General features: G+C 33.3%; 2 protein-coding genes across 3 annotated transcripts; one reads left to right on the top strand and one right to left on the bottom strand.

Annotated features, from left to right (window-relative positions):
* Positions 1-6,570: 6,570 nt before the first annotated feature.
* Iyd (Iodotyrosine deiodinase) lies at positions 6,571-10,722 on the top strand. The gene is made up of 4 exons (XM_029320599.2): positions 6,571-6,778; positions 7,389-7,598; positions 8,024-8,340; positions 8,773-10,722. Exons 1-4 carry the CDS (start codon positions 6,628-6,630, stop codon positions 8,956-8,958), a joined length of 864 nt encoding a protein of 287 aa, XP_029176432.1. The 5' UTR covers positions 6,571-6,627; the 3' UTR covers positions 8,959-10,722.
* On the bottom strand, positions 9,107-24,327 carry LOC114944607 (zinc finger protein ubi-d4 A). Of its 2 annotated transcripts, XM_029320597.2 has the most exons (9): positions 24,121-24,327; positions 23,939-24,048; positions 22,887-23,123; positions 22,051-22,256; positions 21,717-21,786; positions 19,897-20,052; positions 16,716-17,204; positions 11,781-11,893; positions 9,107-11,182 (listed from the first exon to the last, which is right to left on the bottom strand). In XM_029320597.2, exons 1-9 carry the CDS (start codon positions 24,213-24,215, stop codon positions 11,051-11,053), a joined length of 1,608 nt encoding a protein of 535 aa, XP_029176430.1. In that variant the 5' UTR covers positions 24,216-24,327; the 3' UTR covers positions 9,107-11,050. The 2 variants fall into 2 exon arrangements, with proteins under 2 accessions (XP_029176430.1, XP_029176431.1); XM_029320598.2 differs by lacking the exon at positions 19,897-20,052 and having other exon boundaries at positions 24,121-24,324.
* Between the last annotated feature and the right edge of the window lie 12 nt (positions 24,328-24,339).

Below are 24,339 nucleotides of genomic sequence, written 5' to 3'. Positions count from 1 at the left end.
GGAGAAAGAAATAGATAACATAGTAGTCATCCACAAAAAAATTTAAACATTTATTTTGGTATAAATTTCGTGAAAGTCGAACAACAAATGTGGAAGTAGTTCGCGGTAATACAAAAAAAGAATTAATTTTTTGTGTTAAAACGGATTTAATATAGACTATATGAGGACCGCGCAAAGCGCGGTCCGAATAGAAAGGCTGGCTTTGAGGACCGCGCGAAGCGCGGTCCGAAAAGCTAGTATATATATAAGTTTTATTACAAAAAATGTTCCTACTGTTTATTGCGTCAAGTTCGCACGACGAATTTCGAAAAAATACTAACCATAAATTAGCACCAAAAGATGGTGTTCATTCAGAAGGACAGCTTTTTACACGGATCATCAGACACTTGAAAAGGACCCGTACCTAAGGGTCGAAACGTAGTGTTTTAAATTAAATTATACTGGCCAGTTAGGTCGAAATTTCAATAAATACGTATAAATTAGCATGGTAAAAACTCTCTGAAAAAATGTTTCTATAGAACTATAGAGAACTGCCGTTAAAATTGCGGGAAATCTAATACGCGACATATTTTCATCAAATGTCATGTTGGCCGTAATTGTCAAAAATTATAATTTAATACAAATTACATATTTTTAATAATTTTCAATAAAAATTATATATTTAAATAATAATAAATAGTCAGAACTCTTTGAAAAAATGTTTTTAAGTATAGAATTCTTATAAAATTAGAGAAACACCGTCAAAATTGCAGGAAATTATCAGCACGACACATTTTCATCAAATATCGTGCTGAACGTGGGTATTAATTATTAAAAATTATTATATTATGAAATATCGATTTGAAATTGTATTAAGAATAACGTAAGAAATAAAGAACATTCTTGCAGCTTCAATCCATATAAAGTAGGTCATATAAAGTAAAAAATTTATGTCGAGTTTTTCTGTTCTTTAGAAAATAACGGTTCTTCCTTTAAAACAGATATAGCAGTTAAAATTTTTTTTTTAAATACATGAATTTTCCTACCATCTATTGTGTTTTTCAATTTTTATATGTGCTTTAAAACCATTTGTCAAAAATTATAATATTGAACGCATTTTAGAGTGTCGTGCTAAAATTCGCAAAAATAGCTCATTCTTTCAATTTCGATTTTTCAATACAAAGAATGCGGAATTCTTTTTAATTTTTATCAGAAACTGTATTGTTTTAAAATTCGTAGGACGTCGTGACAACTTTATACAGACACCCATCTACTGCATGTGGTTTTCAATTTTTAAAACGTATGAAATGTCAAACAGCATGAAGCAGAGTGTCTAGTAAAATTTGAAAATAAAATTTAACAACATTTCAAGGAAATTTGCACGATTTTCCAATAGTATGATAAATATGTACAAGGAACCGACAATTTTATTTTTTTTATCAAATCGATATAAATTAAACGTCAATGAAAATTAATAAATACATTATAAATATTCGATATAATATCTTTTTATAAGTATTATATTATATTTGAACTTTGAAAGTCTACACAGAGAAAATTTTTTCTTAGAATTTACCTTAAAAATCATGATAATCGTGGAATAATATATTTGGAGCATTTTATAAGAGTTTCTTTGATTAATATCTACCGTAATAATATATTAAAATTTTTTTATTGTGATAAATATTTAATCAGAGAAACTCTTATAAAATTTCATCTCACAATTTCCATGATTTTCAGGGTAAATTCTAAGAAAAAAATTCTCTTCGTGTATAAACAACTTATGCGCAACACATTTTGGATTCCGTAAATACAAAATATATTGTATTATTTATGAAGTAAGATTAAATATTTTTTACTCGAATAGTCTCTGCTGACTCTTTTAGCTGAATATTTAGAAGCAACGAAAAAAAATTAGATCTAAAAATTAAAATGCATTTCCAGGTTCTCTCCTCTCTATTATAGTGCTCTATTATAGTCCACCCTATATATAGCGTTATTCTTTAGAAAGTAAGTCTTCTTCGAAACAAAAATAAAATTCTTTAGAGAATATTCTCTTGAGATATATTAGAATAATTGTTCGACTAATAAGAATTATTCTTTCTTAACAAAATTAATAATTATCTTATTGCTTAATTAATTATCTGCACTCATAAAAAATTATTAAATTAATAAATATTTGTTTCAATGCCGTAAAATAAATCATTTATTTGAGACAAATATTTATTTGTTTTGAGGAAAGAATTTTGTTATATAAAATAAATATTTTTGAATTCAAATCAATATTATTAGTTTCAAATAAATGATTTATTTGGCAATATCGAAATAAATACTTATTCAAACTCAATAACTTATTTTTTCGGTGCAGCTTTTCGAAAGCCAGAATCTTCATAAAATATTGATAATTCAAAAAAATATAAAATTTTTAAATTTAAAACAAAAAAACAACCTTTTTAGCTTTCCATTTGCAAAATTTCGATGAAATAAATTCTGTCTTCTTCCAAGATTCCTAAATTTTTCAATACATTAAATAATGCAGTTAATTAAATAACTAAATAGAATTGAAATAAATTTTACAATCTAAAATAAACGCTAGTTTTACGTGTTAGCTATACAAGAAATTTCATTTGCAATCCTTTTATTGTAATCAGCATTGATGAGTTCTAATTCTTGTCGAGGGAATTCTTGAAAGACAGCTTTCGAAGAAAAATCTAGAGCATTTGAGAAGGAGAATCAGGACTCTATAATTAATATTTATTGAAATTCTGAGAATAGTGAGAGGGTCTCAATTTCACAGAAATAGCTGTGCTTTATCAAAAAATCGTATCGGAAAAAAAAAAAAAAAAAAAAAAACATTTTTCAACATCCGGCATTGGTAAATAAATATGACAAACGCATATGTTTGTGCGTCTCGTGGTTTCTCTTCAATAAGAATCTCTTATTTAAAAACATGCGTGTTTACATGCATGTCTCTCACGTTATATCTTTGTAAGAAACGTAAGAAAAAGAGCGGTCTAATAAAGTCACAGTGGGCAAAACATGAGATTAGAATACGGCTAATAGATTCAAGGAATCTTCGATTTTTCCACGTGTTTCTTTCAAATACGACAAAGAAAAAAAATCTCACGACGATGTCGTGTTTACGACGAATCACCTCCCAGGATTAAAATGACTGTAGAATTTTATGCTTAGATGTATTGGTTACTAAATATGAAGAGAGAGAGGACTCGATTTACGCAGCAGTCGATATTAAAAATGAGCAATTTCACGAAAATATATCTAAATGATTTTCTCAAGTAACCTCGCCGCGGAATTAAATCGACGCGGAATTTTCTCTCTCGTGCCAAATTCCGTAGGATAATTAAAATCTCTCTAGAACAACTTCAGTCTCCTTCTCTCTCTCCTTCTCGCGAAAAGTATAAAAATACGATTGTTGGCGCGTGTCAACAGATAAAGTTGCGTAACACATTTTCGGAAATGCTTTACATATATCGTACAGGTATCGCGTCACAGCCAAGTGATGTCTGGAAAACATGAATATGAGGGAAAAATCCGACGATAATTTCGCCGAGAGCAAGCGAGAGTTCAATTCCCTCGAGAATTATTTGTACCTGTCAAGGACGAAAAATTGGTCGCTTAGATCGATAAACGTCAGATCGCGTCTATCTAAGACCTTTCGAGCGATATCGCGAAACATGACAGATTAGCGACTTACCGAATGTCAACTCGTGGGTGACCGTCTGCTCGGTGTTGCTGCTCTGTGGCATGTCGAAGGCTGGTGGAGGGGGTGGCGGCTGCATGGCGTTCTCCATTCCCTCACTGCGTCCTCTTCTACCTCAATTTCTCTCTCTCGCACTCCCACACACACATACACACTGTCCCTCGCTCGCTCTATCTCCGTCCCTGTCCCTTTCGCGGCGCACTTGTCACCGTTATCGCCGTTCCCGCTGGACGTCCGTCTCTCGCGCGCACTATTATCGTATCGACGAGCGATTCGGTACCCTCGATCCAGAATAATACGCCCATTCGCGCATAATACTTGAGAAACGTCCGTCTTCTCGCGCACACGTGTGTCCGTTCCGTGTACGTACGCGAGAAATATATATATGTACACGTTAATAACGACGGCGCAGCACGAACGGGCCGACTCGCGCGTGCAGAAGGTGCAGCTGGTTCCGCGACGGAGTTCCTCCTCGAAAAATTGTACGTCGCGCGCGATACCACGACACCGCGTATGTTGTGACGTCGTCGAAGGTGCGTGCCGCCGGGCCGCGGATCTTATTCACATGATCTCGTCTCGCATACACGCCCGCACATATCGCCGCGCCAGGACGGACGCGCGGACACGTCTTGCTCGATCCGCGCACCTCTCGCTACTGCGCGCCCACCCGCTGTGCGCGCGAAGCGCGAGTGCGCCTCCCACCGTCTCCTCACCCCCTCGCTGAGCGCGCAGTGCTCCGATTATTCGCGCTGACAGCTGTCAGGCCCGTATCGCGGACGCGCGGGAACGATGAATTATTAGATTCGCTGCGACAGAAATTACGTCCTCTTTTTGTATTATCTATATTATATGTTATATTATATATTATTTATATATTGTACATTACATTATATATTTTATATAAATATATATTATATTCTTTTATATATTTCTTTTTATATATTTAGATATGTATATTTTATGTATTTATATATTCTTTTATATATTTCTTTTTATATATTTAGATATGTATATCTTATGTATTTATATATTCTGTTATAATATATAATAAAACATAAATATATATTATATTCTTTTATATATTAATATATATATATATATTTAATATATATAATTCACTGCTTAATATAAAATTGCTATTGTTCGATGCGAAACTTCAAACTTGCGCGTCTATATGCGTTCATATAATTTTCTTGATAAATACATCATACTCGAAATTTGTCTCTTTTTTGGTAAAAATTTAAATTGAGAAAAATATTGTACTGTAATTAAATGCGAAATTGATTCTAATTAAGGTTGCTTTGAATATTGGATGCGAAATTTTCTCGTGCTTCGCAGCTTCGTATTTCGAGCTAAATACAGCGCTCTGTACTGAATATTTAATCGATGCTGGAATGATTCACTGGTAACTGGACGTATAATTGAAATATAAGTTAGAGTAATTGAATTATATAAAAATTCAAGGAAATTTGATTGTGTGCATCTAACGCCTGTGTCGGGTGCGCGATATCACAGTCCTGTTCCGGAAAATCTTGTACAATTTCTTATCATCGTTTTTTTTTTTTTATGTCTCGTACGAACTAATCTCGAAGGCAGCTTTTAGTATTGCATTATTCCTTTCGATCGAGAAGACGACACACGCGACGAAGAGGGTACAGCCGGAATATCTTCTATAATTTTATATTGAGAGAGAGAAGGGGAATTGTGTATATTACGTTCTCCTTAATTCTGCGTATCGATTTTTCCTTATTGATAATCAAGGTCGACACGACGAGCGTTGCATTATATTCCAACCGTGAAATGAGAGTGAAAATTTCACGTTATCAATTCGACGTGAATTGATAAATTGATTCGGTAATTTTTTTCGAACAGATTATACGAAAAACTGTATACAAGGGGAAAAAAATAGTTACATAAGTTTAGGATCAAATTTTCTCCTGCGAAAATTTCATGTTCATATATAAAAAAAAATGTGCTACATATCTCGTAACAATTTACGTAAGAAAATTTCATTTAGATTCTTTCCATTTTTTCTGGATTCTATTGAACCAAGTTGCGTAACTTGCAAATGTATACAGCAAAGATGTAAAGTTGTTTGAAATTTTCAAAAAGAGAATCGAGGAAAGTTCCCACTCACTCTTGGTCATCATGTTTAGTGGCATAACGAAGACAACGTATTTAAAATGCAAATGAAAAATGCTCTTGGCTAATTTTAAAATCTTAACGAAGCGAATTAATTGTCATCGGGCTAACATAAACTGGCATAATTAAGAAGATTACAAGGATCGTTTTCAATCGTGCCTTTGAAACTGGGAGTTTTTGCAGATTTTTTCTGTCATTCGCGAGAATAAAACGCGCGCAATTATTATTATTATTATTATTCCTATATATCGATCGGTCATTTCATGTGTAACAAATCTACGATAACAATTTCTTAACAATGTTGGATGTAAGCAAACGTTGAATAACAACACGCGACGATATCGAGTTAATTATTACTGAAAAATACGAGAAAAAGAGGAAAACGAGCTGGTAGATATGTTTGCAAAATTTTAAATTTTACATACAAATGCATATAGCGTATGTCAGACTGGTTTGTAATTTCCACGAAACGACTGACACATCAATTTTACGCGCTTCTTCGACGAGTTGTGTGCATCAACGAGAAATGTCAAAAAGAGAGACACTCGGTTTCGACATTATAATAGCGCGGGCGAATTTAATACACGCTCGAATAATGATTTTTCTATCCCCCGACGCTATCGGAATGCGTTCCCGATATCACTCTCAGATATCTTATATCTGCGACCTTGATGACTCGAGAGTCGAGTGTGAAAATCATTCCGATCCAGATCAGTAGCGAGTAAAAAGTCGCGCGCGAGAGAGACTCCCTCCTTGTTGTACGACAAAAAGAAGAGACCGGAAAAATGTTCTCCGAATACGCGCCTTTCGTGACGAAATATTTTTATCACCTGTTAGTCGGCGTCATTTCTCTCATTCTGTTTAGCAAAATTTTCGGGAGACCACAGAAGAGGCCCCTCGCTCCAGCATCCGACGAATCTACGGATCCGAGTGAAAGTAATCTGTCACTGTGTATATATAACTGTTGTCGAGCGGAACAGAGTCGTATTTGTCTCATTTTAGAAAATGAAAGTGGAAGATAAAAGTGCTTCGCTCGATGCCTCGTGCTTAAAATTCTAAAAACAATTTTTTACTATACTAAGCAATCAAGAAAATAATAGAAAGTAAGGATAATGAAATTAATAATAAAAAAATTGATGAGTGTCCTTACTTAATACAAGCGTGAATGCCATGGAATTCCAGCGAGTTAGTCAACAGATAAGATTGTTCATTTTACGATTAAAATCTCTCAATTTCGTCGGTCGTGGTTAAATAATTCTTATTTCTTTTTCACGATTTTCTAAATGAAAAAATCTAGAATATTTTATATACCCTAAAAAATAAAAACAGTATTAAAAATATAATAAAACAGTATACAATACTTTTTTTTACTAACTTATATATCGCGAATATTATATTATTGATATTAATTATAACTTATAATATTAATTATAAATATTACTAATTATAATTAATATTAATAATATTATATAAAATACAAATTATATTATAATGCAAATTATATCGAATAACACAATCGCGTAAAATATTCCGAATTATCTTGCAGAGGTAGATGAAGACTTGATTGAAGAAGAAGAACCCGCCTTGCCAAAGGATCTCAAGCACATACCATATCGGTATGTCCGGTTACCCAAAAAGGAATCGCTGTCTCGGGCGTCAGAATTTTATCAAATGGCAGCCGCCAGACGTACCTTAAGATACTTTAGCGCGGATCCCGTTCCGAAGGAAATTATCCACGAAATTATAAGGGCCGCAGGTATATCTAAATATTTAAATATCTAAATATTTACATATAAAATTAAATACACTTCTACATAATAAAATTTATGTGTGTCAATTGATTTCTTAGCAGACATGATAAGGGCCTGAACTAAGGTCGAAACGTTGTCTGAATTTTGAATAAATAACTAAAGAATAACATTGCCAGTTGTGGTCGGTTTATTAACACATTTTATATTTTTATTTATATAATTATATATAAAAAGCCCTTTTATCTCATTATATATGGACACATTTCATATATAATTTTGCGATTATACATATAATTTAATATATTTCTATATAATTTCAAATTGTCATGTATAAAAAATTTTGTTCACGAATAAGATAAAAAAGAAATAAAATTGACAAATTCCACCTGTTTTCAAGTTACACATCCGTGCTTTTTAAAACCTATTATAGGTACTGCTCCCAGCGGGGCGCACACAGAACCGTGGAGTTTCGTCGTGATATCCAATCGGACCGTGAAATCCAAAATCAGAAGTATCGTGGAGCAGGAGGAGGAGATCAATTATAAGAAGAGGATGGGCGTGAAATGGACCACCGACTTGTCTCCGTTGAGGACCAACTGGATAAAGGAGTATCTCACCGTTGCCCCGTATCTGATACTCGTGTTCAAGCAAACCTACGGTATTCTGCCGAATGGAAAGAGGAAGGTCCATTATTATCACGAGATGAGCGTTTCTATCGCGTGCGGGATCCTCATTACTGCCATACAGGTATAATTTTCCTTTGTGAGAAATCGGGGTGAAATTTCTTTTGTCCGAAGGAAAGGAGCCTTCTTTTTTTTTACAAGAATTTTTCGAAAAATTATGTTTTTAATCTGTAACAATTACGAAAAATATATATTAACATAAAATATCAAAAAACATTCAAACACATCAATTCATCAAGAAATTTAATTAAAAGTTAAGTTTGAGATAGAAATTATCTCGAGAAAAAAATTATCACAAACTTGACGATTTCTTGTAAATACTTCATTGAATTGAATTATATAATTGAATATAAATTTACTTAAATTTAATTATATTTATATTTTCAATTATATAATTTCATAAAATAATTTTTACTTTACAAAATAATCGAATCAAGTGTATATAAATAAAATATAAATATAATTGAATTAATTGAACATTTTTTTCTAAATGTAGTACGCCGGTTTGGTGACCCTTACGTCGACCCCGTTGAACTGTGGACCGGCTATACGCAGTTTTCTTCAACGTCCACCGAACGAAAAGCTCGTATTACTTCTGCCAGTCGGTTATCCAGCTAAAGATGCCACCGTACCTGATTTGCAACGAAAACCTCTATCCGAAATTTTAATCGAGATCGATTAAACGGAGACAGATTCGTGAGACGCTGCTTTAATATTTCATACTGGATATAATCGGAGATAATATATATTTCATCTCCATATATATACATATATATGTATACTTCGTTTACATGGATCGAAAGGAATATTTGAAATAAGTCAAACATCCATTTATGTTAGCACTATTTTTATGAAAAAATGTTATATTTTTCGGATTACTAACTTTTGTTTTATATCTTACATAGCAATTATTTACTACACTAGTAAAATGTAGTATGTATATTCCTTATAAAACATCATTGCCAATATTACAAAGTAATCGTAACGTCCAAACAAAGAGCTAATCCCTGAAATGTAGCACCTGTTCGAGTCATGTCGTTTGTGTTAATCTCTCCCTCTCTTGTAATTGAAAATGTGTACAATGGCACGTATAATAAGACTGCTCTAAACTTAATAATCCAGTTTGTATAAACTAACGTTTTTATTCCAATTTGTATACATAATATTAAAAATAAGCGATACCAATATATAAATTTGATCGAGTTTAATCGAGGAGAGAAAAACTCATGTAATAATGAGAATTGGCAAAAAAATTGGTTTAAGAATGAGATTATATATATATATATATGTATATGACATTAGTTGTACAATTAGGCGGTCGTAAAAATTGTCAAATTACGAAACGAAGTTTGATATCAACGAATACCAAATATCACCACAGTTTCTTAAAATTAAGTACATTTAATATATAAAATATAAAAATACTGGGCTAAATGTGACGAAGAACATGTAGAATTATAATCTTTCTGCGAGTGTGCTGCAAAGTCTGCGTATGACAGCTATGTCGCTATTATTAATATAGTTATCTCGTTAAGTGTAAAAGCTTTAGAGTATCATGATACATACAGAGAAACAGAGATAATATTCTATTTTCGTTTATCACTATTCATGGAACAAATACTATTAATATCATGATTTCCTAGAATAAATTTTTTCATTTACCTTTATCATTTCCTTCTCTCTTTCTTTTTCCTTTCCTATGAAAGTTGATTCGTTAGTCAAGTCGATAGCGCGAGGAGCTAAGAGTTAGTGTGAAGACTCGAGATCGCCAAATTTATCGTTAAATTTAAGCAATTGTAAAAGTTCTGAATGCAAAATCAAATACTTTTCAATATATATCATTGACTAAGAGTAGAATAGTCTATACAGAACTAGGAGAGTATTGTCCTATTTAACAATCTTCGACTAAACCTCTTATAGTTTGTTTATTAGTAATATATATAAATCTCCATATACACATATACATACATATATACACATATACATACATATATGTACATATATATATATATATATATGTGTGTGTGTGTACGTATGTGTCAGTTCATAAAATGAGCAAAAAATACACTTTGTTCGGTACACGAATGTAAAATCTAAGATCATCAGTAAATCGAACTCCGTCTTCGCCTTTAAAATTAATAATCTCTCTGTTCGTTCTCCTTACAGGACTCTGTTGACAGTCGATCAAATTATATATGAGTTGTATCTTTATACACTTATATATATATTCTAAAAACTATCTCGATTAAATTATATATAAATATGTGTCTCCTTACATCTTTATCTCGTCGAGATCACCAAGTGCCTGAGATAATGACAGATTACGCTAAATGTATTCTTCTCTAATTATTATCGTCATTATATTATTATTATCATCAACATAATGTAACAAGAAGCTGATAATAATATGTCAATATAAATTTTGTAATAAATAATGATCAATGAACTTTCCTTTTTTTTTCTTCTTTCCCCTCCAAAAGTTTGGGGTGTCTGTATTATATAATACTATCTGTTCTTTTTCACTGAACTGGCTGCACTAGTTCAGAGTTTATCTCTTTCCCTCCAATGTGGAGTAAAAAAGATAAACTCTGAACTAGTGCTGCCAGTTCAGTCGAAAAGAAGAGATCTTAGGTGTACGAGTGAGCTCTCGCGAATACTCTCCTAATTCTCCTAATAAGACGACCAAGACGTTGTATGCCACAGCGATAGCAAGGATAGCTCCGTGACTTATATATATATATGTATATATCTATATACTATCCCAGAGAGTGAACTTAATCACGGCGATGAAATTCGGCTAAGCACAAGCGGCACGACCAGGAGCCCTCCGGAGGTGACGCAAGAGGAGGAGCCAGACAATACATGTGGTATCCACGATCACAGTCGTCACAGAACAGCAACTGATCCTATTTCAGTCCGCCAAACCGTTAATTATGACAAGTAATCCATATAAAACTCGCGGAACAAAAAACCGCGCGCAAGACCAATATTTTACATTCATTTTGAGATTGAATCAAGACTCCTGGCTATGTCAGATTGTGACGTCAGAGGCGGGAAAGCGTACGCTGGAAATTCTTAGATGCCGTTTTTAAATGAAGAGATATTTCGATGGAACATATTACGTTTACATCACTTTTAAAATACCTCGAAAACTATTCTTAATCATTTTACAGCTGTTGATTGATTATATATAGGAAAAAGGATCGTTTTGACAGTAGTTTAAGAGTTTAAAGCTATCTGAAGTGCTGTCTTATCAAAATATCTTTTTATTTCGAAAATGCAATTTTTAGCATATATTTTCTCGCCTCTGACATTACAATTCCAACATTATCGGTCAGGAGCCAGAAGCCCTAAATTTCATTATTTTTCTTACAAGTAAAATTTGACGACCCTGTAATTTTTTTTCCTTTTTTTCATTAATATCGCAATTTTTCTATTCGTTCGCGGGAGAAATTTCTTTTTAATTTTGATGAGTACCGAGATTTTGCGGAAGTAGATACTTACATCGTTGTCAGAGGTGCCGCAAATGGAGCAACATTTGCATTCGATACATTGCCACCTGTACTTGCGAACAGAAACGATCATATTTGCAGTGAATTGCAAACACGTTGGATGCCCTACATCAAGAACGTCAAAAGAACTCGGTCATGGAACACGCATTTTTTTCGGGACGATGGAACGAGGATGTGAAAATCTGTTGTCGGGATGCGAGTAGAAAGGTGCCAGGACAGTTATCTTGTGCCGAAGAACAGTGAACTCCAAGCTATATATATTTGTCTTTTTTTTCCACAAATTATTTTATAATTTTTTTCATGCTATTTTTTCGATCAATCGAATCTTTTTTTTATTTTTGGCTCTGTTTGCACAAAAATTCTGATTTCCACACACAAGTACGATTTTCTAATTAAGGATGTCTTTCACCTTTCCTCAGCACTAAAAACGTCCGGAATAATGATACGTCCTCGTGTTTCCGCACAGAATATTTTATTTCGTGATATCTGTAATTTTTTTTTGATGTTGCATTTTGAACATATTGTTATTATTTGGAATAATAGGTGGTAAGTAATAGCAGGGCGTACCTTGGAATAGTTCACGTTCTTTCTTGCGCAGCACAATATAAACGTCGCAGATGCACACTCTCCCTCGCTCCTATTCTTTTGCTCTCTCTCTCACTCTTTCTTTCTTTCTCCTTACATTCTCTCTCTCTCTCTCTCTTCGTCACACACACACATACACGCAACTCATATAACGTATATCACATCCTTTTTATATATATCATATATATATAGAGCCATATATATATTTATATATAACTAGCGTGACTTAAATACTATATTTATAAGCCTCATTAAGGGTATTGCTTAATTAAAACTGCCTAATAACAAGTCTTCAATTTTATATATATAACAAGGAGGAACTATATATCTGCATGCTTCCATTGTGTTTTTTTATACCATGTGAGTTTTTCTTACGACAATCTAAGGACAATATAATATCAATTTATACAGAAAACTAAAAACGTAAATATATATATATATATATATATATAATATATATAGTACCTTCTCTATTTTTTGCCATATTTAGCTATACCATTATTAAATGATAGAATAGTCTACATTGTATCTCATATGTTATATGTAAAGAAGCAGTAACATACCTTTGTCAATATAGCCTTCTATATACTCGAGTTAATAATGTATGTATATTAGAAAATATTTTGTGGAAAAAAAATCACGAAGTTCTATGATCAAAGAAGACCTTTGCTCATCAATTGCGTATGAATTATTCCAAATATTTCGGAAATTCAATGTATAAAAAACAGCGTATACGCACAGATCTGTATATCGTGCAAAAAGTAAAGTTATAACTTATATGTAGTGTATATAAGTGTAAAATGAACTGCATATATATATATATATATATATATATATATATATATGCACATGTGTGTATAAAATTGCGATATATATATATATATTTTTCTATAGTCAGTAAAATATATAAAACAATTCGAGTTTGATCGTAAAGCAGATTAAAAAGGAAGACGCCGCGTAAAAATGACGACGCTTCTTTTTGTGTGCCTGGAAAAACTCATAAGGTATTACATTAATTTCATATATGGGATAGTCTGCGATCATTCCTAATCAAATGATATCTGTAACGAGTATCAAAGCCCTTGTACAAAACTAAGCTACGTCAGATTTCAACAAGACGATTTGTTTTTTTAAAAGATATCTAACTAAAATACATTCAATGATTTAAAAAAAATTCATTACACTCCGTAACTATAGGTTTTTTATCTCATACTCCTGTTTTCTTGCTCATTAAATACGTGTGTAATAAATATATATTTCGTTATTATAAATGACAATAATAGCAAAGGGGGAGGGAAACGATTATACTCTATATTAAATCGGAGAAGCTAATGCCCACAATTAAAGGTAATCAAAAACGGCAGATATACAATTGGAATGTGAGAGACGAGTTACAGAGAAGAAAACGCGCGCGATTTTTACAGAAAAAAAATCGATAGATACATTTTTTATTTTACACATGTAAAATAAAAATTCTCTAAAAAAATTAGAGCTCTCTCTACCTTAAAGTATCATTTTCCACGCGAAAAGAACACATAAAGATTATTATATGTGTATATAATAACCATATTTAATAAACTTACTAAATAAAGGCAAAGACGTAAAACGAAGGTCTCCAAAAACTTGTAAAAATTGCCTAAGGAAGAACCAAGTTGTTACTCAAAATACAGAGCTTTACTCTGTTCAACGAAACATTATTTTTCTTTAGTAACGCAAAATGCGGTATATCTTATATATCGCGTGTATAATAAACGTCTCTCTCATTTTTGAAGAAAATACTTCACACTGATGCAAATGATATACCCTTGTCGCGATTATAAACATATATAAACGATATTGAACACATAACATGTTGTCAAACGAATACTATTAATCAAATTATATATCCTGATAGATAAAATATGATTTCTCGATGATCGTGTCAATCTCATCCAGTCAATCTTTCGTATCGAAATTCTCTCAAAATCACGAAATAGATTTATAATAGGAGATCCTTAGAATTGCACACTTTCCTCTTTCATTATCCTCTTTCCATCTGTGCTGCGCTCCCTAGCTCTCACATCTCATCTAAACCTCGTGATATATATATGTATATACTCAACAAACGCAAGGCTTACAAAAGTATTTACAAACGAATTGATTGAAAAACATGTAGAGAGAAATATGACGCGATCAACATGTCGTTATCTTACAATAAATATTGTTTACCTTCGTTAAAACGATTCTTATGATTGTGCTGGATATATAAAGTGTATATACATACATACATATTTTATATATATATATATATACACATATGTATGTATGTATATATATATTGCATCTCTCGCGTGTATCTAAAAATCTTAAACTTGCCGGTGCGTTTTTTTTCACGCCGTGTATACCTATTTTTTCATTTTTTTTTTTAAATTTTTGATTTCCACGCAACAACGTAAATATCAGGATACACTGTCAAACAGAAGACAAACACATCTTCCTCAATACGTGCTCTAGTGGTACTGTGCAACAGGAATTTTAATAAAATCTGCGTGATAAAATTTTTCGCGCCAAAAAAAAAAAAAAAAAAAAAAAATTATATATATATATCTATATCCAATCACACACACGTACACACGATAAAATTTAACTTCTCTCATTGCGACGAAGTTATGAATTTTTTTAGACTGCTCTCGTGCTCTTTTTTTCACCCCGTAATATTAAACGCGCTCGAAACCTCCGATTTTGTTCTCTTCTCTTCTTTTTTTATCTCCCTTACAACTAATCACTGAAAATACTATTAATCACAGCAAATTCGCGCGCAGTAAAGGAATTCTTGGAAAATTCCTATTACTCAGATGCGACAAGTTGCACCATTGACAAAACGATGTTTTGTGTTCCTCGCCTTGACTAGTGTATATAAAGCTCGTAACCGTTTGATCTCTAAAAACACCGTGCAGATAATTAAATGGTTCTCTCTTTCTCTTTCCTTAATTATTGCACCCGGGGAGTTGCACAACAGCACGTTTCTATTATTACCCTTGACGGCAGTGACGAAAAAAATGCGTCACGCGCGACAATCGTAACCCTATACAACTCAAAAAGTTACCACCTTCTCTCTCTTTTTTTTTTAATCCGTTCTATTCGTCTTGACAACTTAGAGCGAAGGATTCGTAGAAAACGTGATCAGCAAAAACAACGTGTGACAATAACTTTCTAACGAAATATTATTTTAACAGCTAATGCACGCGTAAACGATGAATACGTCATCAACGGAACCAAAGAAGGAAGGCAAGATCCTCTCTAAATGATTACACAAATGTCAACAGATAATCGGATAATCTAAAACATCTCGATATTGCGCGTTTAACAATCATAGGTACGTGTTTTTGGAATATACGAATAAGGGAGGCGGAGGAAAAAACAGCGATCCTCTCCTCTTTTTGCCGTAAGGAAGAGCACGTACACGCTTTTGCTTGTGTCGTAAAATTAACAAGTTACTCAATATCAATCTTTCACGATGTTAACAGCTGAAACATGGAAGTGTTATAAACAATTATAGCGTGAACACGTGTATACAGAACGTTCCATTTTAATTGACCACTCCCAAAAACTGTTTTATTTGTAATTTTGAAGAAAAGAAAATGTTTCAAACCAAAATTGTAGGATTAAAAATTAAGTTGACCTTGGTAACGCCATCCAAGGTCAAACTGATAAGGCCAATGAATAGACCTTTCGAAACCCTACAACTTTTGTTCGAAACATTCTTTTCTAAGATTACAAATAAAAACGTTTCAGGGAGTGGTCAATTAAAATGGGACACCCTGTACATGTATATATACACCCAATAACGCTAAATGCCGTCAATGCCAGCATCGGATATTAAACCTGACATTAAACCATCTGATATCGCTAAATCATCACTAAGTCACATTACAACCCCGCGTTTTAATAAATAAGCCTGCCAGTCGCATAATCTCGGTCGCGCGGAAGCATACCCTAGGTATAATATATATAAGTTGTCCTCCATATTTATTTTATTATTATTATTATTTTTTTTTTTTTGAGTTGTATCTGGCTATATATTCACAGGACGCAGTGCGCGATAGGCTCGCAAAGAGATGTAGAAAATAGTAAGTCATCCGTATTGCAGAACACGTACGACTTTTGCCATCGATTCAGAATATATATATTATCCTCGTCAGCCTCTCATCATCGTCCTCGTCCTCGTCGTCGTCGTCGTTGTCGTCGTCATCGTCGTCGTCGTCGTCGTCGTCGTCGTCGTCCTCGTCATCGTCCCGGGAGGAAAGCTAATTGTGATTCGCTCTCCTGGTATACTTGCGCTTGATCTTTTCCTCTGGCTTACCTGAGCGGCCGCAGTCGCTGCACGACACCAGCTCCTCGGATCCGCCTGTCTTCTTGTTCTCGCGGGCGTCCCCCAGGCAGAAGTCGCAGTACGGGGACGGTTGGGCGGCGGACGACTTGCCGCCGGGCTTCTTCTCGGCGCCGGTCGGTCCACCCGGACCGCCACCTCCTGCACTTCCTCCTCCTCCAGCACCTCCGGGGTTGGGCGAGCCTCCTGCCCCGGTCTCCGTGGAGGAGAGCGACGGACAGACGGTGCCGCCGGGCGAGGACGCCGCGGGCAGGTGATCTTCCTTGCTCGCCGAGATGGTGGACGGCGACGCCGGCGCGATGGGCGGCTGCGAGGACGTCGGTTGCAGCTGCTGCTGCTGCTGCTGGGATTGTTGCGATGGCAGCGCCGTCGCTCCCCCAGCGGAGGCGCCGGCAGGCGCCGCCGGGGAGGGACTCGAGGTACTCGAGGAAGTAGCGTTCTGACGACCCCGACGCGTACCACCTGATCACAAACCGATCAACATACCCAGTTGCGCTTTGCCGTCATAAGCTGATGGACCATGCACACCGGTTTTTATATATATATGATAGATACAATAAAGTCGTATTTCTTTTTACTCTTTCTCTCTCTCTCTGTTTTTTATTTTTTTCTTTCATTCTGTAAATGTTCCTTCGTAATCGATTCGGTTATGTTGAAGCGATGGACTGGAATAGAATTGGAATATTCAAAGAGTCTATTAAAATATATATAAAAGGCGATAAGAGCTAATTGAGTTCTTTCATTGATATTTATTTGTGGAAAAGGATTTATAACATAAAATATTAGACAGAGAAATAAATTCGAACGTTTCGGTTGCCTTTTTCAACCTTCTTCAGCGCATCATTTAAAATTAAAGATTAATAGAAATTAACAATCAATTTAGTCATTCGTTTGCAACAATCAGTTATTCGCTTTTTTTTTTTTTTTTTTAAACTAGCTTGACGTAGTTTTATGCGAATAACTGTGTTTCTGTATAGTTTTATTATATTGACAGTTATGAATGATTGATTGTTAATTTCTATTAATCTTTAATTTTAAACGATACGCTGAAGAAGATTGAAAAAGGCAACCGAAACGTTCGAATTTATTTCTGTCTGATATTTTATGTTATAAATCCTTTTCCACAAATAAATATTAATGAAAGAACTCAATTAGCTCTTATTGCCTTTTATATGTATATTAATTTTTAAAGAGCTGTTACAAATTATATTAGTCTATTAAAACTTGTTTTGTCCTCTCTCAAAATGAAGAAATTCTTCTTAAAGAAAAAACGTTAAGGCTCCTGAGTCCTCGCCGCGAGCATGTTAGATTGTGACGTCAGAGCGGAGAAAGCGAGAAGATAAATGAGATTTTTCGGTGAAACACTATTTCAAATGGCTTTAGCACACTTTTAAAATATCTCAAAAACTATTCTTAATCGTTTTACAGCTGTTGATTGATTATAAAGGGAGAAGGATAGTTTTCGAAGTATTTTAAGTGTGTTGAAGTCATCTGAAGTGCTGTTTCGTGGAAATATCTTTCTATTTCGAAATGGCATCTAAAAATTTTTAGCGTGTCTTCTCGCCTCTGACGTCATAATTCCAACATTGTCGGTCAGGAGCCAGGACTCTTAAAGAAGAAAAATATGGTGAGATTTGAAGAACAAGATTGCAGTTTAGAAAAAATTTACTATCTCTGATAAAATTTTAATCTGACTTCTAATTATATTATTATAAAGTTTTATATCGAAAGAAATTACTATTAATAAAATTGACAAAAATATATTGAAACATTCTGTATAACATATATATAATATATCAGTTTATGGATAATTTTAAGATTGTAAAGCCCATTTATAAATTATCACATTTTTCTTCAAATAACAGAATCAATTATTCTAAACATTTACAAATATCTAACAAATTGTTACAACAAGGAAAAAAAACAAATCTGATTATATATGTAAGTATAACAAAGTGCACATGTCAATCAGTACATTCCATCACCAGCAGCAAAATCCAAAGATATAACGACGAGATATATATCGATATATATTCCAAGATAAAGAGACAGATAACAAACAAACGATTTTTCAAACATATCGAAACTACAAGTAACTTCAAAGATACCTATTTGAATCAACGAAGCCTTAACATTCATTAATAGGAGAATCGAAGCCAAAATCGCTCTAGGAGTAATACATAAGCGTCAAAACAGCGAAGAAAAGAAAAATCTTTATGTTTGTTAAAAACTATCATCATGCTGAAAGAGAAATACTAATAATAAAAGAAGCTACAAATTTTAAAAAAATAACTAAAGAACACGCACACGCATACAAGACGCTCAAGAGTAAAGACATTGGCTACGTTCGCTTTGGCGTTTTCAGCGCTATAAACATCTTTTGTCTTCGTTGCACATCGAATATCAAACGAAGACAGAAGATGCTTATAGCGCTGAAAACGTTCAAAACGAACGCAGCTATTGTAATTAAGGAAAAAAAATATTTAAAAAAAAACACTAAACCTAGACATAATTCGATAAGATCTCATCTTTCTTATTATCTTAAAAGTATACAGAATAAAAAGAAATATTTCAATATTCTATATTGCAGATGCATGCTACTGCAAAAGAGATGCAACACAAATAATTATCGCTTTCTTACACATTAAGATATTAAGGCATTCCCATTTGTTCTCACACAATAGGTAAAAGTACAAAACGAGAAAAAGTACACAAATATATCTTTTCCATCGTAAAGTGCAAAATAATATCACTCATATCATACTGGCTTGAATATTCATTTTATCTGTATGATATATAAATTAGTCATGATATAAATAAAATTATATAATTAGACATATATAATATATAATGAGATATTAGAAAGGCATAAATTCCATACACACATATTTTGAGAAATATAAATTTAAAATTAGACAGAAAAAGATGTCTTATTTGCAATGCATGCATTTGCAGTACATGTAAAAAAATATATAAATATATATTAGGTTGTTATATTGGGATATAAGTTGTATGTTGGATAAGAGTATAGTTGCACTTGGGGATAAGATTGAATATAATGGCAGATGGATAAGGAGATTGGATGAGAGAGAGACTTGAGGAAAACGCGGGGCTTAAAGGAAAGTGAGAAAACTGAGCTGATTTTGGCTCCAACCTGGCTGGTTCGAAGCAGCGGTGTCTGCAACGCTCCTAGGTTCAACTTCGGCAGGACTGGGACTTAGTTCCTTAGCAGGATCACCAGAGGAAGTAGAGTGGGAATGACCGTAATGGTAGACCAGACCAGGTCTGGTCTTATACCGTGCGCTGCATACTGCAAAAGTGCAAATACTGTTTTCCCGCAATCCATCCAATGCAACGTCCAATGATAAGACAGACCTTTTTTTGTTTAACGGATGATCAAGGGAGGTAATATCAATATGGGACATCAGAAAAGCTGATAGGGGTAGGGTGGGGCGGTGGTCAGGGATAGCATTTGCACACCTTTCGCACCAGTACACATCCCTATCCACCTACGAGTCTATATGTGGACAAGCAGTGAAGGAGTTCCAGCCCAAGAAGCAAAACTAATACGATGCAAGGCTTGATGCTTGTACTCCTACAGAATGAGCTCGCTACAGTGTTTGAGCCAGTACATTCTTGCTCTGTTATTATTGCAGGTAGAACTAGTCCGAAGATATTTGGGCCGGGTGGACATTTGAGCTCGAGCTCTCGTCAATGAACAGAGAGTTTAATGTTCTGTTAAAATTGTCTCTTTAACACGAGCTCTTGGCACAACCAGACCAAATGTCTTTAGATCATCTGCTAGTCTAACAGGAGTGGTTTCAAGAAGTAAACAGATTGCAGGCACATTCGAGTTAATTCATAGACTTTGTGTCTGGAAAAGTTTTGACCAAATTAGTAATGACTATTATACTCCTTCAAGAAGACAATATTGAGTTTGTTCAGAAAGTTATTTCAATATTCTTTTTTCTCTTTTCTCTTGTTTACTATAGATAATCGAATTCCATAAGTTTGCGCATAATAAGTATATAAAAAATGAATTTCTCCAGAAACAAAAACATCAATTTATTCGTTTTGTAATATTAAATACTGGTTAGCAGCTTTAGATTTAAGATTATATTTCCATGATAGAGTTAAATGTTATGTGATGATAAATTGTAAATTACTGATGATGGTAAAAATTGCCAAATAAAGTTCAAGCATTTAATTGACATGATAGTATATATAGTTTGTTAGTAATTTATCCGTTTTCTTTCACTTAAAGTGTGAAATATGAAATATTAAAAATGACAAATGTTAAAAGAGTTAAATTGCAAAATGTCTGATTTCAGCACTGGAATTATTCAAGTTATTTGCATAGAGAAAAAGTCTGTACTCATCTTTTAATTAATCAATGTAGAAAAACATTTGAAATTATAAAATATGAAAAGGCATATATACTATTTATGCACAAAGTTTTGGATATTTGGAACATATGACTAGTCTTTGCCTTGCACTCAGAGAATCATACCATAATTGCTCCTACTCGAATAAAGAACAAAATAAAATACCAAATACGATCTTTATACTTAAAGTTTCATATATGTTATACTTAATTTTGGTGTAACACCAGTATATATCCGATATACTCTGATCAGTCTGTCTGAATAAATAGTATCGACTAACTTAAAAAACGAGAAAATAAGCAACTTCCGCATTATACTAATTATACTGTTATCTAGTATATGTAAAATTATTTAACTATAATATTTAACAATTTATTTCGAGTTTCCATCTTATTTTATATCTAACTTTTGTGTCGTGGTGTTATGGATATCATATAAACGTGGGATAAACTTAACAAATTTTGTAAAGAAAGAATAAGTATATAACTTAATAGAAATAAAATTCAAAATTAATAATAATAATAGTATTTATAATAAACTAATAACAGGAAGAATAGTCATTTGTAGTTGTATCTATGATTAAACTTACGGTCACAAACGAATGGTTTATCAGTGTCAACAGAGTCGTAGTTGGCTTTTTTGCGTCCGCGGCCTCCACCCTGCATTAAATAAAATTCACACTATTTATTTATGTGCAGATTGGAAACTATATACATAAATTTGCATAAATTTTAAAAAAGGCTTTGCATGCAAACTAAATACATACATATACGTGTATTTATCTCAAGATATATATTGACTTATTATATCGATATTAATATTTTATATTCAAAATATTTATTATTTAATTATATTTATATTTACATATAACTTTTTATATTATAAATTTTTATAATTTATTACTTTAATATTCCTAAATATACCTTTGTTCGTTTGCCGCCTGGGCTATCTGTCGAAGGTGGATGATTACGAGCAGGATGGTGACCACCTCCACGTGTTTTCCTGCGTTTTCGTTTACTACTATAACTCTCTTCATAATCATAATCACTATCAGGATCAGGTTCATCGTAAGCATCCATGTCTAACATATCTTGTTCATCATAATACCAAGCATCTTTACTATGTTCGTCTAAAAACATTCAATTTTTATTTGCGACACAGTTTGGTAATACCGATCTAATTATATAATTTAAGTAAAAATAAAGCGTCAAGAAAGCACAGTCTTTAAAAGTCGATGAATATTAAATCGCGCGGATTCACAATGTACGTCCGTACGCGGTGACAGTCGATAACCGAATCTCCGCACGCAAAATCGCTCCTCAATCTTTCGTTTCAAAAATCGACCTTCGAAAGGCTTCGAGAGGCTTCGAGAATTTTATATTTGTTTATTTCCTTTGTCTCTTACGTCTTGATACTTGTCTCTGTGCTTCTCGTCTTTCGTCTCTCTCTGTCTCGTCTATTATGTTTTTATTTATATTTATTTTTGTCTCGGTACTTTTCGCATGTGTGTGGCCGTATTCGTGTAAGTATTTTCAAAGAAAATAAACAGATATAAAATTTTCGAAGTTTCTCGAAGCCTTTCGAAGGTCGAATTTTGATGCGAAAGATATGAAGAGCGATATATATATATATATATATATATATTATAAATATATATTCTACATAATAATATAAACAAAATTAAATAAAATTTGTATCTTTTCTTGTTAAATAAAATAAAATAAATAATTAAATAAAATATTTATCCTTTCTTGTTTACCTTTAAGTACTACTGAATCTTTGCTATCGTCATTTATGTGCGTAACAGCTTCGATGCCTTCTGTTCCATCCTCTGTATCACCTCTTGGTCCTCGTTTTGGATGTAGATAGTGCATCAAGTATTGCCGTCGTTTCTTTCGCCATCTTTTGCTTGGATAGGTGTAAATTTGACCATTTAACAATCCTGGTAATCTTTCTCTCGAGGACATAAAAAGTGCAGAATGATTCTGTGCCACACCTGCAGTTTTACATAATCCTAAATATTATCATATAAAAACAAAGATATATATATATAATTTTTTTATAATTGTAATTGATGTTACAATTGCATTAATTTAAATAAGAAATCATAGAAAGTTGCGCAACACAATTAGCGTATCATTTACATATATTTAATTATATATTATCTATATATTAATATATATTTAATTAAATTATTATTTATATATTATTATATATTATATCATTTATAATTTATATATATTTAATTAAATATGTTATCAATACAAAAAGTCAAAAGTTTCATTGACCTCAAAATATTTAATTACAGACTCGAACTATCGTTACAGTCTAATCACTTTGATCATGATTTTGCAGATAGCTATTTACAAATATAAATTACAAAGATAAATAGATAAATAATTGAAATCACTTTAATTGTAACTGATGTTACACTTGCATTAATATAAATAGGAAATGCTTCAAATTAAGAACAGAATTTTCATTACTAATTTTAGATTAAATCATAGAAAGTTTGCACAACACACTTAGTGTATTTTCTACATATATTCAATTAAATTATTGTTTATATATTATTTATAAATATGCTATCGATACAAAAGGTCAAGTTTCATTGACCTCAAAATAAGTAGTTACAGACTCGAAGCATTGTTATAGTCTAATAACTTTGAACATATGATTTTGCAGACAGGTGTTTACAGAAATACAACAAATCCAATCGATAAATCAGTAAATTACGCCCAAAAGCGCAGACACACCTCCAATCATCGTGAAGACGAAAAACGATCACCACAACTGTGCGATTAATCTTACCCGTTTGCGAGTCGAGGAAGGGCATGCGAAGACGTCGTTCCCGGCATAATCTGCTATTGTAATTGGAGGAATTCTCAATGGCTTCTCTGTAAGCCGTGTCGTTGAGGAAGCTGCGGAGACGGATCAATATGATTAGACGCGACTGCTTCGAGCGAAGAAAAGAAAAAACGACGGATACGCACCTCTCTATCTTACTTAAATTATTCTCGTTCACCACTTGTATCATTCCACCGCTGTTGTTGTGGGCCATCGCGGGAGGCATCGCCACCGCCGTCATCTTCGACGTCACCAGAACGTTGTGCGTTGCTTTGCTCCGTTGCTCGCAGGCCGGCTCCTCTTCTTCCCGGAAGTGACACTGCGCCGATCAAGTGTCAAATGGCATCTTCTAGTGTCAACAGAAC

This window comes from Nylanderia fulva, unplaced genomic scaffold, assembly GCF_048542155.1.
Source record: "Nylanderia fulva isolate GAGA-0341 unplaced genomic scaffold, ASM4854215v1 Scaffold39, whole genome shotgun sequence".
NCBI lineage: Eukaryota > Metazoa > Arthropoda > Insecta > Hymenoptera > Formicidae > Nylanderia > Nylanderia fulva.
The sequence above is the reverse complement of the archived record's forward strand: the minus strand, read 5'-3'. Positions and strand labels throughout refer to the sequence as shown.

What these genes read in the sequence shown, in the direction of transcription:
- Iyd (XM_029320599.2), top strand. Translation starts at nt 6,628, where the DNA reads ATGTTCTCCGAATACGCGCCTTTCGTGACGAAATATTTTTATCACCTG. An exon ending in CGAAATTATAAGGGCCGCAG is followed by an intron (nt 7,599 to 8,023) that starts GTATATCTAAAT and finishes AACCTATTATAG; the next exon opens with GTACTGCTCCCAGCGGGGCG. An exon ending in TCCTCATTACTGCCATACAG is followed by an intron (nt 8,341 to 8,772) that starts GTATAATTTTCC and finishes TTCTAAATGTAG; the next exon opens with TACGCCGGTTTGGTGACCCT.
- LOC114944607 (XM_029320597.2), bottom strand. Translation starts at nt 24,215, where the DNA reads ATGACGGCGGTGGCGATGCCTCCCGCGATGGCCCACAACAACAGCGGT. An exon ending in TAAACCATTCGTTTGTGACC is followed by an intron (nt 20,053 to 21,716) that starts GTAAGTTTAATC and finishes GCACTTTTGCAG; the next exon opens with TATGCAGCGCACGGTATAAG. An exon ending in GCGGCACCTCTGACAACGAT is followed by an intron (nt 11,183 to 11,780) that starts GTAAGTATCTAC and finishes GGACTGAAATAG; the next exon opens with GATCAGTTGCTGTTCTGTGA.